The 18,923-nt window shown below is 35.8% G+C and overlaps 1 protein-coding gene across 4 annotated transcripts in view; it reads right to left on the bottom strand.

Moving 5' to 3' along the window:
* The window catches only part of TDRD5 (tudor domain containing 5), a 56,668-nt gene that overhangs the window by 15,696 nt on the left and 22,049 nt on the right, over window positions 1-18,923 (bottom strand). For 2 of the 4 annotated variants that reach the window (XM_016429978.2, XM_056815592.1), the window contains 8 exons: window positions 18,090-18,244; window positions 16,968-17,188; window positions 15,052-15,264; window positions 14,360-14,426; window positions 12,836-13,036; window positions 11,805-11,957; window positions 9,815-9,934; window positions 9,258-9,440 (listed from right to left, as the gene is read on the bottom strand). In XM_016429978.2, the coding sequence (XP_016285464.1) occupies window positions 9,258-9,440; window positions 9,815-9,934; window positions 11,805-11,957; window positions 12,836-13,036; window positions 14,360-14,426; window positions 15,052-15,264; window positions 16,968-17,188; window positions 18,090-18,244 (1,313 nt within the window). The remainder of the gene's footprint in view (window positions 1-9,257; window positions 9,441-9,814; window positions 9,935-11,804; window positions 11,958-12,835; window positions 13,037-14,359; window positions 14,427-15,051; window positions 15,265-16,967; window positions 17,189-18,089; window positions 18,245-18,923) is intronic. The other 2 variants (XM_016429979.2, XM_016429980.2) reach the window with 2 other exon arrangements.

Raw genomic sequence — 18,923 nt, 5'->3', positions numbered from 1 at the left:
AAGGCAACTTCCGGAAAGCAACGTGGTCCGACCCTTCCATTCCAGTTCCAGTGAGGCATACTCAGTTTAACCCAGGGAAAGCTCATAGAACCAACAATCTGCCCAGGACTAAAGCCTCTGAACACCAGACAGAGATAAGAAAAGCTAATCCTCCACATTCAGAGATGGCAAATCCCACAGAAGCACAGAAGCCCCAAAATACCAAGAAAAATAAGAAGAAAGGGGCGACTTTGGACACATTCTATGGAGCCAAAATACAAAATACAGAGCAGATAGAAGATAATATACAAGAAAATGCTCCAAAACCTTCCAAAGGAAATGGAAACTCTCCACAAACCTATGAAGAATTTGAATCAGAAATGACCAAAAAGATGGAAGCCTTCTGGGAGGAAAAGTTGGAAATAATGCAAAAGAAATTCACGCATCTACAAAACCGGTATGATGAAACTGAAAAGGAAAACCAGGCTTTAAAGGCCAGAATCAGGCAGCTGGAAGACAACGATCGTGTAAAAGAGCAAGAATTAATAAAGCAAAACCAAAATACCAAGAAATTAGAAGAGAACATAAAATATCTCACCGACAAGGTGATAGATCTGGAAAATAGAGGGAGAAGGGATAATTTAAGAATAATTGGACTCCCAGAAAAGCCAGAAATAAACACCAAACTGGACATGGTGATACAAGATATAATCAAAGAAAATTGCCCAGAGATTCTAGAACAAGGGGGCAATACAGCCACTGACAGAGCTCACAGAACACCTTCTACACTAAACCCCCAAAAGACAACTCCCAGGAATGTAATTGCCAAATTCCAAAGCTATCAAACAAAAGAAAAAATCCTACAGGAAGCCAGAAAAAGACAATTTAGATATAAAGGAATACCAATCAGGGTCACACAAGACCTTGCAAGTTCTACTCTGAATGATCGTAAGGCATGGAACATGATCTTCAGAAAGGCAAGAGAGCTGGGTCTCCAACCAAGAATCAGCTACCCAGCAAAACTGACTATATACTTCCAAGGGAAAGTATGGGCATTCAACAAAATAGAAGACTTCCAACTTTTTGCAAAGAAAAGGCCAGAGCTCTGTGGAAAGTTTGATACCGAAAATCAAAGAGCAAGGAATACCTGAAAAGGTAAATATTAAGGAAAGGGGAAAATGTTATCTTCTTCTTTTACTCAAACTCTCTTCTATAAGGACTACATTTATATCAATCTATGTATACTAATATGTGGGGAAAATGTAATGTATAAATAGGGGGTAAAGAAAGACCAAATAGAATAATCATTCTCACACAAAGATTCACATGGGAAGGGGAGGGGAAGAAAACTCCTATAAGAAGGAGAGGAAGAGAGGGGGGGGGGGTTTACTTAAACCTCAATCTCAGGGAAATCAACTCTGAGAGGGAAAAACATCCAGATCCATTGGGATCTTGAATTCTATCTTACCCAACAAGGGTAAGGAGAAGGGAAAACCAAGGGGGGGTGGGGGAGAGGGAGAACAAAAAGGGAGGGAAAGAGAGGGGGGAGGGGAAGGGAACAAAAAGGGAGGGACTAAAAAGGGAAACATCAAGGGAGGGGATAAGGGGGACTGTTTCAAAGTAAATCACTGGACTAAAAGGTAGAGCCGAAGAAGAAAAGGTTAGAATTAGGGAAGGCAATCAAAATGCCAGGGAGTCCACAAATGACAATCATAACTTTGAACGTGAATGGGATGAACTCACCCATAAAACGTAGACGAATAGCAGAATGGATTAGAATCCAAAACCCTACCATATGTTGTCTTCAAGAAACACACATGAGGCGGGTTGACACCCACAAGGTCAGAATTAAAGGATGGAGTAAGACCTTCTGGGCCTCAACTGATAGAAAGAAGGCAGGAGTGGTAATCATGATATCTGATAAAGCCAATGCAAAAATAGACCTGATCAAAAGGGATAGGGAAGGTAATTATATTTTGTTAAAAGGGACTCTAGACAATGAGGAAATATCATTAATCAACATGTATGCACCAAATAATATAGCACCCAAATTTCTAATGGAGAAACTAGGAGAATTGAAGGAAGAAATAGACAATAAAACCATACTAGTGGGAGACTTAAACCAACCATTATCAAATTTAGATAAATCAAATCAAAAAATAAATAAGAAAGAGGTAAAAGAAGTGAATGAAATCTTAGAAAAATTAGAATTAATAGACATATGGAGAAAAATAAATAGGGATAAAAAGGAATACACCTTCTTCTCAGCACCACATGGCACATTCACAAAAATTGACCATACATTAGGTCACAGAAACATAGCACACAAATGCAGAAAAGCAGAAATAATGAATGCAGCCTTCTCAGATCACAAGGCAATAAAAATAATGATTAGTAATGGTACATGGAAAACCAAATCTAAAACCAATTGGAAATTAAACAATATGATACTCCAAAACCGTTTAGTTAAAGAAGAAATCATAGAAACAATTAATAATTTCATCGAGGAAAATGACAACGGCGAAACATCCTTTCAAACCTTTTGGGATGCAGCCAAAGCGGTAATCAGAGGTAAATTCATATCCCTGAATGCTTATATTAACAAACAAGGGAGAGCAGAGATCAATCAATTGGAAATGCAAATGAAAAAACTGGAAAGCGATCAAATTAAAAACCCCCAGCAGAAAACCAAATTAGAAATCCTAAAAATTAAGGGAGAAATTAATAAAATCGAAAGTGATAGAACTATTGATTTAATAAATGAGACAAGAAGCTGGTACTTTGAAAAAACAAACAAAATAGACAAGGTACTGGTCAATCTAATTAAAAAAAGGAAGGAAGAAAAGCAAATTCACAGCATTAAAGATGAAAAGGGGGACAGCACCTCCGATGAAGAGGAAATTAAGGCAATCATTAGAAATTACTTTGCCCAATTATATGGCAATAAATACACCAATTTAGGAGAAATGGATGAATATATACAAAAATACAAACTGCCTAGACTAACAGAAGAGGAAATAGAATTCCTAAATAATCCCATATCAGAAATTGAAATCCAACAAGCCATCAAAGAACTTCCTAAGAAAAAATCCCCAGGGCCTGATGGATTCACCTGTGAATTCTATCAAACATTCAGAGAACAGTTAATCCCAATACTATACAAACTATTTGACATAATAAGCAAAGAGGGAGTTCTACCAAACTCCTTTTACGACACAAACATGGTACTGATTCCAAAACCAGGCAGGTCAAAAACAGAGAAAGAAAACTATAGGCCAATCTCCCTAATGAATATAGATGCAAAAATCTTAAATAGGATACTAGCAAAAAGACTCCAGCAAGTGATCAGAAGGATCATTCACCATGATCAAGTAGGATTCATACCAGGGATGCAGGGCTGGTTCAACATTAGGAAAACCATCCACATAATTGACCACATCAACAAGCAAACTAGCAAGAACCACATGATTATTTCAATAGATGCAGAAAAAGCCTTTGATAAAATACAACACCCATTCCTATTAAAAACACTAGAAAGCATAGGAATAGAAGGGTCATTCCTAAAAATAATAAACAGTATATATCTAAAACCAACAGCTAATATCATCTGCAATGGGGATAAACTAGATGCATTCCCAATAAGATCAGGAGTGAAACAAGGATGCCCATTATCACCTCTACTATTTGACATTGTACTAGAAACACTAGCAGTAGCAATTAGAGAAGATAAAGGAATTGAAGGCATCAAAATAGGCAAGGAGGAGACCAAGTTATCACTCTTTGCGGATGACATGATGGTCTACTTAAAGAATCCTAGAGATTCAACCAAAAAGCTAATTGAAATAATCAACAACTTTAGCAAAGTTGCAGGATACAAAATAAACCCACATAAATCATCAGCTTTTCTATATATCTCCAACACAGCTCAGCAGCAAGAACTAGAAAGAGAAATCCCATTCAAAATCACCTTAGACAAAATAAAATACCTAGGAATCTACCTCCCAAGACAAACACAGGAACTATATGAACACAACTACAAAACACTCTCCACACAACTAAAACTAGACCTGAACAAATGGAAAAACATTAACTGCTCATGGATAGGACGAGCCAATATAATAAAAATGACCATCCTACCCAAACTTATTTATCTATTTAGTGCCATACCCATTGAACTACCAAAATACTTCTTCACTGATTTAGAAAAAACCATAACAAAGTTCATTTGGAAGAACAAAAGATCAAGGATATCCAGGGAAATAATGAAAAAAAACACATATGATGGGGGCCTTGCAGTCCCTGACCTAAAACTATATTACAAAGCAGCAGTCATCAAAACAATTTGGTACTGGCTAAGAAACAGAAAGGAAGATCAGTGGAATAGACTGGGGGAAAGCGACCTCAGCAAGACAGTATACGATAAACCCAAAGATCCCAGCTTTTGGGACAAAAATCCAATATTCGATAAAAACTGCTGGGAAAATTGGAAGACAGTGTGGGAGAGACTAGGAATAGATCAACACCTCACACCCTACACCAAGATAAATTCAAAATGGGTGAGTGACTTAAACATAAAGAAGGAAACCATAAGTAAATTGGGTAAACACAGAATAGTATACATGTCAGACCTTTGGGAGGGGAAAGGCTTTAAAACCAAGCAAGATATAGAAAGAATCACAAAATGTAAAATAAATAATTTTGACTACATCAAACTAAAAAGCTTTTGTACAAACAAAACCAATATAACTAAAATCAGAAGGGAAACAACAAATTGGGAAAAAATCTTCATAGAAACCTCTGACAAAGGTTTAATTACTCATATTTATAATGAGCTAAATCAATTGTACAAAAAATCAAGCCATTCTCCAATTGATAAATGGGCAAGGGACATGGATAGGCAGTTCTCAGATAAAGAAATCAAAACTATTAACAAGCACATGAAGAAGTGTTCTAAATCTCTTATAATCAGAGAGATGCAAATCAAAACAACTCTGAGGTATCACCTCACACCTAGCAGATTGGCTAACATAACAGCAAAGGAAAGTAATGAATGCTGGAGGGGATGTGGCAAAGTAGGGACATTGATTCATTGCTGGTGGAGCTGTGAACTGATCCAACCATTCTGGAGGGCAATTTGGAACTATGCCCAAAGGGCGACAAAGAATATCTACCCTTTGACCCAGCCATAGCACTGCTGGGTCTGTACCCCAAAGAGATAATGGACAAAAAGACTTGTACAAAAATATTCATAGCTGCGCTCTTTGTGGTGGCCCAAAACTGGAAAACGAGGGGATGCCCATCAATTGGGGAATGGCTGAACAAACTGTGGTATATGTTGGTGATGGAATACTATTGTGCTAAAAGGAATAATAAAGTGGAGAAGTTCCATGGAGACTGGAACAACCTCCAGGAAGTGATGCAGAGCGAGAGGAGCAGAACCAGGAGAACATTGTACAGAGACTAATACACTGTGGTATAATCAAACGTAATGGACTTCTCCATTAGTGGCGGTGCAATGTCCCTGAACAACTTGCAGGGATCCAGGAGAAAAAAACACCGTTCATAAGCAAAGGATAAACTATGGGAGTGGAAACACCGAGAAAAAGCAACTGCCTGAATACAGAGGTTGAGGGGACATGACAGAGGATAGACTCTAAATGAACACTCTAATGCAAATACTATCAACAAAGCAATGGGTTCAAATCAAGAAAACATCTAATGCCCAGTGGACTTACGCGTCGGCTATGGGGGGTGGGAGGGGGAGGAAAAGAAAATGATCTATGTCTTTAACGAATAATGCTTGGAAATGATCAAATAAAATATATTTTAAAAAAAAGAAAATAAAAAGAAAATAAAAAAAGAAAGCTTAAAAAAAAAAGCAAAATAGCTATATACTGTAAGTAAAAAAACAATTTGTAATGATGAGACATGGAAACTCAAGCTTATAATCAGGAAGTTATTTCTCCTTTCTGCTCGTTACACTATCCATTACTCCAAACTCCAGAATGTTACATTCAATTTGATTAAAAATTCCCAATTTTGCTAAAAATTACTTCAGAGAAAAATCACCAATTTGAAAGCTGCCTAGATATAATTCCATTAACATATCTTGTTACAAATATAATTCATTTCTATTGAGTTTGCTTACACTTTCAAGCCAGCTAATTTTAATACCTGAAACACAGAAAAGTGAAAGCAACTCTCGAAGAACAACCTCTTTTCTGTTTTGTGTAATTTGACTATCATGATCAGTTATCCCATAAAGGATAAAAAAAATATGAAGGAGCAACTAAGGACATTTTTCTGTGACCTTGTACTAAAAAAGAGAAAATTTTAAAAGAGAATTTAGCTAAAATGTCTAGAAACATTTGAGATAGACAGGAAAAGTGAAAGCAGCAAAAAATGAAGTCACTTAGCAATTTATAATTCTAAGATGCAAATAAGTCCACAATGATGAGTATAATACTCCCACCATGACCCTACCACCAATTTAAAATTTTTTAATTTAAAATTTTATTTTGTTAAATATTTCCCAATTACACACATAAAAAATTTTTAACTCATTTAAAAAATTCCATTCTAAAATCTCTCTCTCTCCTACCCTCCCTTTGATAAAGCAAACAATTTGATATTGAGTATGCATCAATTATCTAAAACATATTTCCATATTAGCAAAAGAAAATACAAAATAAAACAAAGTAGGAAAAAAGTATGCTTCACTCTGTATTCAGAGTTCATCTGTTCTTTCCCTAGAAGTGGACAGTATCATAGGTCCTTTAGGATTGTCTTGGATTATTGTCTTGTTGAGAATAGCTAAGTCGTTCATAGTTGATCATCTTCAAGATATTCCTCTTACTATCTATAATGTTCTCTGGTTCTGCTCACTTCACTTTGCATGAGTTCACAATAAGTCTTTCTATGTTCTTCTGAAACCATTCTGCTTGTCATTTCTCATAGTACAGTAACATTCTATTACAAATCACATACTACAATTTGTTCAGCCATTCCCCAACTGATGGACATCCCCCCTCAATTTCTAATGCAAAAATGTTAAATAAAATACCATGAAGATTACAGCAATATATGACAAAGATGACACATTATGACCAGATGGGATTTATACTGGGAATGAAGGGCTGGTTCAATATTTGGAAGACTATCAGCATAACTGACCATATCATTAACAAAAACAACAAAAATCATAATTATTTTTGATAAATGCAGAAAAAAGCTTTGACAAAATACAGACTCATTCTCATTAAAAACTAGAAAGCATAGGGATCATTGGAGCCTTTCTTAAAATGATAGGTATGATCTATCTAAAACCAAGAGCAAGCATTATCGGTAATGGAGATAAACTTAAAACTTTCCTATAAGATCCAATAGTGAAACAAGGATGTCCATTATTACCACTATTATTTAAAATTGTACTAGAATTGCTAGCTCTAACAATAAGACATGAAAAAGAAGATTGAAGGAATAAAAGTAGGCAATGCAGGAACAAAACTATCATTCTTTGCTAGAGAATAAACTAAATACTAGTTGAATCATTTAAGAACTTCAGCAAAATTTGGGGCTATAAAATAAACCTACATAAATCATCAGCAATTCTATATATTACCAAAAAAAGACCAGCAGCAAAAGAAATCCCCTTTAAAATAACTGCAGACAATATAAAATACTTAGAAGTATATCTACCAAGACAAACACAGGGATAATATGAACATAATTACAATTTTCACACAAATTAAGACAGATCTAAACAGTTGGAGATGTTAACCGTCCATTTGTAGGCAGGGCCAGGAGAATAGAAATGATCATTCTAAGTTAATTTACTTATTCAGTACCATACCAGTCACACTACCAAATAATTATTTTATAGAGCTAAAAATATTACTATGCAATAAAAAATTCATCTGGAAAAACAAATGGTCAAGAAAATTAGGGGAATCAAAGGAAAAAAAGGCTAAGCAGTTCAGATTTTAAAGTATATTACAGAGCAGTAATCCTCAAAGCAATTTGGTAGTAAGAAATAAGAATGATGGATCAATGGAACAGATTAGATATACAACACAGAGTAGATAAAAATAATCCAGAATTGGGTGATTTAAAAAAAAAACAAACCCTTATCTTCCATCTTAGAAGTGATAATAGGTATCAGTTCTAAGGCAAGGGGGCAGTAAGGGAAAGGCAATTGGGGTTAAATGACTTGCAGTTATACAGCTAGGGAAGTGTCTGAGGCCAGATTTAAACCCAGGACCTTCCATTTCCTGGCCTGGCTCTCTATCCACTGAGTTACCTAACTGCCCCAATCTAGAGTTTGATAAACCCAAAGATCCAAACTTCGGAGGCAAGAACTCATTATTTGACAAAAATTGTTGGGAAAACTGGAAAGCCTAATGGCAAAAACTAGACATACACCAACATCTCACACCATATCCCAAGATAAAGTAAAAATGGAAAAATGATTTAGACATAAAGTATGATATCACAAGTAAATGAGAACAACATGGAAAAATGTACCTGTCAGATCTACAGAGAAGGAAAGAGTTTATGGCCAAATAAGAAAGGGGATTACTGGAAGTAAAATACATAATTTTGATTATATGAAATTTAAAAGTTTTGCCCAAACAAAATAATACAGCCAAAATTTTATAGCAAGTTTCTCTAATAAAGGTTTAATTTCCCAAATATATAGGGAACTGAGCCAAATTTATATAAATAAGAACCATTGCCCAATTGATATAATGGTCGAAGAATATGAACAGTTTTTGTAAGAAATCAAAGCTATTAATAGTCACATGAAAATGCTCTAAGGCACTAATGATTAAAGAAAAACAAATTAAAACAACTCTGAGATACTACCTCACATCTATCATATTGGCTAATAGCACAGAAAAGGATAATGATAAATGATGGAAGGGATGTGGAAAAATTGGGGCATTATGCTGGAGGAGTTGTGAACTAGTCCAACCATTCTGAAAAACAATTTGCCCAAAGGGATATAAAATTGTGTATACCTTTTGACCCAGTAGTACCACTACTGGGTATATATCTAAAAGAGATTAAATAAAAAAGGAATATTTGTACAAAAATATTCATAGCAGTTCTTTTTGTGAATTAGAAACCAATTACTAACTTAAAGGTAATTCATCATAAGGTCTTCTGAACTTAAGTTGATTAAATATATGTGAATCCTAAGATCCACATAATCTTGTGATTAAACTTAAATATCCATCTCTCTGTAGAGATGCTTTTTTTCCTCCTGAAGCTCTAACCTTCTGCAGTGATTCTTTGCATGGCTGACATGGTTTCCTTCCAGCAAGTCCTGATGTAAATAAAAGTGAGGCATCCCCACTTCTCTTCTCTCGGTCAGTCTGAAGAGGCAACCAGTTTTCATCCCACACATCATCACCTATAGACACTGACTCAAGGTATGGCATCTCAACAGGATACTCTAGCTGAAAAGGAATTAAAGAGAAAGAAATGAAACCAATTATGATTTACTGTTCTTTCTTAATCTGCTTAAAGTTTTTCTTAATCAATTTTTTTGTTTTATTGTTTTAATTATAATCAAAAGCTGTGCATAAGCCTTTCCAAAGCTGCACTAAGGAATATAAGCAGCATTATGTGAAACTCTTCTTGATTCTCCTAAACCAGTATTAAGAATCTGTAATTCATGCTTGTGGGGGTTACCTTGAGATATTAAGTGCTCATTCTTCCCAGCTTTCACTCCCTACCTTTAACCAACACTTTATTAAATTGTTCTGTTTTGAAAAACTCCCTTCTCCAACCTCATTTTCTGATTTTAGTTCTTTGGGGTCTGGGTAGTTACCTCTTGGTTTTCTTTACAATCCTCATCTTGGGTTTCTGATGAAACTACGTCTGAACTTAGAAATGGCGCCTCAGTTTCAGGGTCCAGGTAGTTCATAGGCTTTTGGTCACCGATGTCTCTCTAATAGACATAAAGAAAAGCAATTTTATATTTTTTCTACACCTGCTCACCACATAAGCAATATTTATTTTTAAAATATATAATCAGATTCTAGTCAAACCCATAGAATAACCCAAACTGGAAAGCTATGGTAGTGGAACAAAAACTGTTTTTCCTTAATCTCTGCCATCAGCTAGAATAAAACAATTTAGGAACTGGGAATCAAAAACTGCTGGCTGAATCCCTAAAAGAATCCTAGCAGAGGCAGTCACCACACTCATTTAATTTGAGACATAGTTTATTGCAAACTAAGACTTTGAAAGAGAAGGTGGGGGGCAGTTCAGTGGATAAGAGAGCCAGGGCTGGAGTTAGGAGTCCTGGGTTCAAATCTAGCCTCAGACACTTTCTAGCTGTGTGACCCTGGGCAAATCATTTAACCCCTATTGCTTAGCCCTCATCACTCTTCTGCCTTGAAACTGATACTTTGTATTGATTCTAAGGGAGAAGGTAAGGATTTAAAAAAGAACAAAGAAAGGGAAGCTAAGATCCAGGAAAGAAGGAATAACTTGTATACTTCATATACTCACTTTATTTGCTGGGTTAGGAGTCACATTAGCACCGCTAATTTGATATACACATACATATATCTATGTACAGACATACATACACATATAGTAACACATATAATAAGATTTTATAGATGTATGTACACATATAAAATCTTATTACCTGTATGTAACTCATATAATCATGCTTTAAAACAAAACGCTAAAGGAATAAAAAAATCGTTAAGATACTCTTCTTTCATAAGACATAGCCTTATGAGATGACCTTATATTCACAATAATAGAAATGATGTCAATTGTGTGCAGTTTTAAGGCTCTTAAAACTGTGAGGCAAAAGAAATAAAGTTCTTCTGCTTCAATAAGCTAAACAATTCAGTTTGCAGAAAACATCAGAACCTAAAAATTAATGATGATAGAAAATCAAAATGTTTAAATTTAAATCTGCTTTTAGAAAATGTGGAGTTTTATAAAAGTTCATATAAATGCTACAATGGTAATGTAAAGTTTTTTAAAGTAAGTCATAACACCATCTAGTCCAGATGGCTCTTTTCTTTTTCGTTCTGCCAATCATTAAAGTTCTCCTAAATAATTATACAGATAATCTATATTATTCACTTAAAAAAAGTTTAAAATTTAATTTGTAATAAACTATGTCTCAGATGGAGATGGATGTGACTATTCTCTCCTCTAGGATTCACCCAAAAATTTATGGTTCATAGACCATAAGTTCAAAACTTACAAATATTCTGTTAATACATAAAGATGTTTTTATGATACATTCAAAGAGAAAAACAGTCTTTAAATGCTTCAAAAATATATTTTGGACCACAAAGATAAACAATTGTATAACCAGCATTGCCCCAATGGTGTTTATTAAATCAAGGCTCAGGGCTGGTCAGTGATTTCCTTAGTTCATAAAATTATTTAAGTGACAAAGCTGGGACAAGGATCTAGGTCTCCTAATTCCCAGCCTAGTATGATTTCTGCTATACCATTCAACTTCAGTAGTGGCACGATACAAGCCCTTCCTACATGGAATGAAAATGAAATCAGAGAATAAACTCGTTTGTATAGGAGACACTAGAATGACTACAGTAACTATAAAAGAAAAGATCCCTTGGGTGAGAGTTTCCTGAAGGAGATATGATATGAGCCAGATCTCAAAGGAAGTATAATATTGGATGTGAGGAAGAGAAGCAATAAGAATTTTGCAAACAGAATGTACAGGGTATATACAGGAACATGAATGGCATGGGGGAGACTGTGAAGAGTTTCATGTAGATGACTGTATGAAATAAGGTACTTATTTTTTTAAAGCTTCCTACAGGAGGTACCATTTCATTTTCTGGGCTTGTTATTTCTCGATCTTCATTAAAGTAATGTTGCTGGGAAGGAAGACCCAATTCTGTCAAACCAGGTTCTTCAGGCCTTGGACTGCATTTTGTATACAAGGCTAAGGGATTGAGCTCTCTGAAACCCTAAGATTTAAACATAAGACATACATAATTAGTCAAGTGAACAAATTATAACTAAAAAGAACTGTAATAGACTTTATACTTTTCAAGTTACAGAATGTAGGCTATTAGAATCTCTTTGCTGATTTAAGGGATTTTTTCAACAAGAGCATAATTCCTGAGTTATAATAATTTATCTTTTTTGTTTTTTAACTATTACCTTCCAACTTAGAATCAATACTGTTCTAAGGCAGAAGAGTGATAAGGACTAGGCAATGGGGATTAAGTGACTTGCTTAGGGTCACACAGCTAGGAAGCGTCTGAGGCTAGCTTTGAGCCCAGGACCTCCCATCTCTAGGCCTGGCTCTCAATTCACTGAGCCACCCAGCTGCCCTCCTTAATTGTAATAATTTAAATGCCAACACTAAAATAGGAAGTTATATCTTAGATCAATTTAGTATAAGAAACAATACATAAGTCAAATTTAGTACTACAGGTCACAACATCTGAAGTAGATAGGAAAGGAATAAGCACTTATATAATACCTATGCTATTAAGAGCTTTACAGATAGCATCCTGCTGATCCCTCCAACAATCCTAGGAGACAAGTGCTATTAATATTCACATTTTACAGTTGAGGAAACTGAGGAAAACAGTGGTGAAGTGATCTGCCTACGGTCACACAGCTAATCTAGGCTGGAGTTGAACTCAAGTCTTCCTGGCTCCAGGCCCTGCACTCCATCTACCATGCCACCTAGATTATTATAATTTAAAATTTGCACTTAAAGAAAGCAGAAATTCCACTACTATATGTAAGATCAGTTTTTAAAATTAAATAAATACATTTCTGGATTGAGTTCTTTCATTATTTTGCAAGATAAAATATAGCCAGAGTTGTCTACCTTAGATGGGACATTTTCTCGGCAGACAATGGCATGGCCTTCTGCTCTCAGGACATGATGGAAATAGATGTCTTCATTTGAGGATGTGTCACACAGAAAGAGGTTGAGAACTCCATCGACATATTCATCCACTACCCCTACCAATGGCTTCAAGCCACACAGCTTCTGGAACTGTAAAATTGCTTGGGGTGTCCAATGCTCCTGAAATAGAGTCAAGCAGTAAGATTAACCTCAGAGGATTTAAGAGTGAGTCACTGAATGTTTCCTTTTATTTGTCCAGAGCTGGGTAAGAAATCTATGGGCAAAAAATGTTTATAAAATGTGAGCCTCTGCCTCATGACTTTAAATGCATGTCAATTATGCTTTTCTTTCCATTAAAAAAGATAGCACAACTCCCAGTAGGTCGTAAAAGGGCCAATTTAGCTGGTAAAATCCGCATGTGACCATAGTAAATTCATAACAACCTAAGAATAATTCATAAGTAAAAATAGTTCCTTAAAAGAACAACAAACATTTATTAGACAAAAACCCTTTAAGTGTTTACTACGTTCCAGGCACTGAAACTACATGCTGTGATACATTAGGAAGAACTAAATCTTTTGACTCCCAATTTAGACCTGTGTTTTAGTTCTGTACCTGTCACTAAGAAGCTGCTGACATAAGGTAAATTGCATAACTTCCATGTCCTGTTTTTTTCCTGCCCTATTGCTGTAACTTTCTCCCTAGTACTTGAGAAGGTTCTTGTTTTGTTTTGTTTTTTTTAAGGGTAATCAATCAGCAGTTGCAAAAGGTTGTTAAAACCCAGAGCTTCTATGCAGCAAATTCAGTGTCAATCTCCCTCCCTTCTTGACTCACTCAAGGTCCCTTCTGCTATCTCTGAAGATAAGACAAGCAGTGCTTCCCTGATTCATCACATCTTTTTTTCATAAATGACAAGGTGGGCAGGTGAACACAGCATTGCTTCTCTGTACCAACTTCTCACCCAAAAAGGAATAGTCTTGCCTCATATTCAATTCCTAATGAAACCTAAAGGGTTGTTTTAAAGAGGCAAAAATTCTGGATAAGAAAAGTTGTTTAATATACTAGCAGATGTTAACAGGGAAAGAAAGGAAAGGGGAAAGAAAGACAACATAGACCCTGGTCACTGTTGTTCGTTTTTACTTGTCTTGCCTCGTTCTGTATTTATCACAATTTCTGTTATAGAATATTTTTTTATTTTTAAGTATTTGAGAAGGGTTTTGCTTGTCATCTCCCGTCTTAGTCTTCTGCATTCACCAGTAACTGAACAGATTATTTTGTGTCCCCTGACTTTAGGAGAGAGGGAATTTTTTTGTTTGTTTTTTCTCCTTAGCAAAACAACTTGGTATTTTCAACTCTGGAAGAACTAAAAGATGACTAAAATGTTTGAAATTTTAAGTTTGAAAAAAAGATTTTTAAAATGAGCTCTAATTAGCTCAAATGAGTTTTACTTTCTTAAAGTAAAGAATATTACAATGTTAAAATATGCTATGTACATATACATACCTCTATGGGTCTCACCCATGCCAGGGAACAGGGAATGGCCTGTGCAGGAAGCTTGATGTAGCAGCACCTATAAAAGAGATTCCAATCCATGAAAATTTAACATATTTTAAAAATGAATTTTAATTGATATTTTCTGTTTCCTACATTACCACAGTACCCCATGTACACTTTTCCCTCCCCTTCCCAAAGAGCTGTCCCATATGAGAAACGGTATTTTAAAAAATGAACCACAACTAAGTTCAAAAAGAGACAGAAAATGTACAAAAGCATGTGCAATATGGAACCTATAGACCTCCCACTTCCACAAAGAAATTGTGGGTGACATCTCATATCACTTCATTCAAGTCCTACTTACTCTTAATAATTTTAAATAACATATTTTTAAAAATGTATAGTCTTAGCCCTGTACACTTAGTAAAGTTAATCACATCACTTGCCCCAAAAGCAAATCCAATGGTAACTAATGACTTATTGAATAAAGGAGAATGAGAGATACAAAGGCAAGTGACCAAATAAGACACTGTTCGAAATCTACCTATGAAACATAGTGACAATGCTTTATCTAAGTCTGGCCCAGGTAAAGAAATATAGGGTTCTGGAGGTAAAACTAAAAGAGACCACAGAGGAAGCATTTCCAGCCCTAATTGAACATTCTAAAACCCAAGCTCATCTTATTAAATCTGTTAACTTACTTGAGAAACCTCAGAGAAGACTTCTGAACAGTTCCCAAATTTCCAAAATCTGGGTAAAACACCTCAACTTCCTGTTTCCCAAGAACTCGATGAATTATGACTCGGTACCACCACTTATCCTCAGAAATCCTTACACAACAGAGATGGCCAGGCTGGATAAAAGATTCTGGCATGATATAACGATCAGATACTAGCTGATTGGAATAGCAGCGCCTGCAAAATTCCAAAAAAAACAGAAAAAGCAATCGTGAAAGAAAACCGAAGCAATTTTTGTTATTTGTTTCATGAGCAGGAAAGCCTAAGCAAACAATGAAGAAAGGTATCCTATATTTTCCCCAAGCTATTTTTCTTAGAGACAGGAATAAGACCTGTAATTTCATCGGTACAGTAAGCTGCTCCTGGCAATGCTGGGCAGCACCTTCTCTGGAAGTCATAACTTAAGAGATCTGGAGTTGTCCAGAGCACTAAAAGGTTACGTGACTTGCCCCGGGTCACACAGCTATTGAGGTATTAGAGGCAGAACTCAAACACAGTTCTTCCTGGTTTCAAGACCAACTCTCTCCACCATATAATTTCTTTCTTCCACTACTCTTAAATAAATCTCTTTATTCCTTCTTCAGAATTCTCTCCCCTAGTTAAAAAAATCTACTATAAACTTTTCAAAAGTCTATGATTTCAGAGAGGCAATATGACATGGAGACGGAGAACTAGCCTTGAAACCAGAAGGATCTTGGTTCAACTCCCACCTTTCCCCTGTCCTTGCTCTGGGACTCTGGACAAATCACTTAACTTTGAGTCTCACAACTCTTCAAGAATATAAGGTGCCTTAGACCAAGATGAATATGCTTAATTCTAGTTTCCACGTTTTAGAAGAGGCACTAAGAAATCATAATGTGTATAGAAGGTGACCAGAATGGTGAAGAGATTCAATATACTACATAAAAGGATCCGATGAATGAAACATGTTTAACCTGGTAACGGGTAACATGATAGCAATCTCCAAAGAGTTCTCGTGTGGAAGAGAGATGAGACTTACTTGCTTAATGCCAAAGAGCAGAAGTTAAGACCAACAAGTAGACATTACAGGAAGGTATTTTGGCCGAAAGAACTTCCTAATACTAAAGCTGGTCCAAAATGGAATGGGATACCAAGAAGGTAATGATTTTCTATTCCTGAATGTGATATTAAGTAAGAGAGATAATGCTATTTTATGACTCTATGAACATGGAACAAAGAAAGGGAACAAGAGTTTTATGAACACCTATAACATGCTAAACACATACAAATATTATCTCATTTAACCTTCATGACAATCCCATGAGTTAGGTGCCATGATGATTTCTGACATCTAAGGAAACTGAGGCAAATTTACCCAGGTCATTTAACAGAGGTTAAGTAACTTACCCAGGGTCATTCAACCAATAAGTGTCTCAAGTTGAATTTGAATTCAGATCTTCCTGACTTCCAGACTCCATCTAATGTGCAGCACTTCACTGATTCATATAGCATCTACTGTATATAGATTACCAGATATGAAGATAATCTCAAACAATACAGTAGGAGCAACTAGGTAGCATGGTGGATAGAGCACCAGGCAAGGAGTTAGAAGGTCCTGGGTTCAACTCTGGTCTCAAGACATTTCCTAGCTGTGTGACCCAGGGCAAGTCATTTAGTTCCAATTGCCTGGACTACACTGTTCTTATGCCTTAGAACTGATATTTTGTATTGATGCTAAGACAGAGATTAAGAGTTAAAAAAAAAAAAACATCAACAAAAACAACATAATACAAATCACAGCAACCCTATATGAACAAAACAGCAAAATTCTTCAATAGGATTTAATTTTTAAAAAGACTTGGATTCAAGAAAAATAATTTTATGTGGAAAAAAATTCAGGCAAGCAACCTGTTCTTTACCTCATTTCAATCATCATATCCTCAAGTAACTCTGATGAATCCCTGCTATAGATTCGGATATAAAACTGACTGGGGGAGATTATATACTCTACAAAGACCCCTACGAGGGTACTGCTATCTAATGGCGGAAGGCTGCAAAGTTTTCTGTTCTGCACAGCATCTGGTGGGATCTCATATCCTGACATCTCCAAGTTGAGCTGTGATTGTTTCATTCCCATATGCTGCAAGAAAAAGAGAAGAAAAAATGGGATACAAGGAAACTATTATGATCCTAAAAGTATAATGCTAAATGCTGCAATGCAATCATAAGCTAAGCAAGGCACTGGATACATGAAGTGAGATTTCTGCTTCTTCTAGTAACTGCCCGTCATTAAATCCTCCTCCAGCCCTATAATGGCCAAACTCTTAGCGATGGATGGACACTATCAGAATACCCCCCAGCACAACCTCATTTGGTCATACCACATCCTTCTGCAGGATTCTCTGTTTTCTTTCCCCAACTCTCCAACCCTCCCATTCCTCACCAAGGACTACCTACTCAAAAGCACAACACAATTTCCATATTTCTCCATGTTTTAGATCTTTCCGAGAGGAAAAAGGTTCAAAGAGCTGATGGGGAACAAAGTCCTTAAATATTGAATGATTGGAAGATGCTGGATAACAAGAAGGAGGGAGTCAAAAAGAAAAGGTAGGAGTGAGGTAATGAAGAAAAGAAAGTGAGCAGCACTCCTTTCAAGTTAGGGGTAAACACTGCAGTTTGTATTGAGGCCTGCTGCCAGCAGAGCCAAAAATAGTTATTTAGGGTACCTTAATGCTGCCCAAAATATCCCAGAATTTCGACAAACAACAGTGGTTGAATCAGATCCAAAATTGTAAGAAAGCTATCAAGTCCTCCACAGCCATAACAAAAAACTACAAAATGTGATGAAAAAAGCCAGCAACAACAACTGACAGATGGTAGGCAGGTGATCCATTTAGTGGCTTCAGACCAACAAGATAAAAGATTCAGAAAGAAAAGTTACCTTTGGAAACATATCTTTGATATTTTAATTTAATTTATTTAATTCAACATCCATATTACTTCTACAGGTCTAAAAATTAAAATTATTACATTCCACTCACCAAAGGCACAGGCTTTGTGACCAGGTTAAATTTCTTACAGACCTTTTCTTCTATATCTCTATGCTTTTCCACCGAACAATTCCAGGCAGTATCCTTAATATCCAGAGATGACAAGGAATTCCGGGGGGGACTGGCTTTGCCTTCTATTTTCTTATCTAGTAGGACCAAACATTCATCATTGAAAGGTAGAACAGTCATGTTAAATAGCCAAATTCAGAATGTCTTATGCACCTGAGACAGCACTACAAAGTTTTGATTGGTAATTTGTTCATTTCATTTCAACTCAGGTGACTGCTTTTATAAAACAGGCTAACTTCCCATAGTCACAGTCTCATATTATCTCAATACTAATGACTGAATTCTTCTCAGGACATTCTCCAACTAATCTCATATAGTAAGATGATTATGACAAAGGGCAATAAAATATAAAAAGAACAATTTCAGGCTGTCAGCAGGTATAGAACTGAACAGATAAAATCTATCATGACAAATAATAAAAATGATTTCAAAATAAATCACTTAATACAATAACTGCTTTCTTTGATTCATGCCCATGCAGTAATCTTTTTCTAACAAAAGTGATTGGTTGTGAATTGTTTGCATCTCAGAGAAAAGTAGAAGAGCTGAGATATAACTGAGTTATTTATGTCCTTAGACTAAATAGCAATTAACCATCAATTCTCTTCATCTCTTTAAAAAAAAACAACAACCCTTACCTTCTGTCTTAAAAGCAATACTAAGTACCAAATCTAAGGTAGAAGAACAGTAAGAGCTAGGTAACTGGGGTTACATGAGTATCCCAGGTCCTCTGAATCTAGGCCTGGCTCTCCTCCA

This window comes from Monodelphis domestica, chromosome 2, assembly GCF_027887165.1.
Source record: "Monodelphis domestica isolate mMonDom1 chromosome 2, mMonDom1.pri, whole genome shotgun sequence".
NCBI lineage: Eukaryota > Metazoa > Chordata > Mammalia > Didelphimorphia > Didelphidae > Monodelphis > Monodelphis domestica.
Note: the sequence above shows the minus strand (reverse complement) of the source record. Positions and strands in the feature narration are given on the sequence as shown.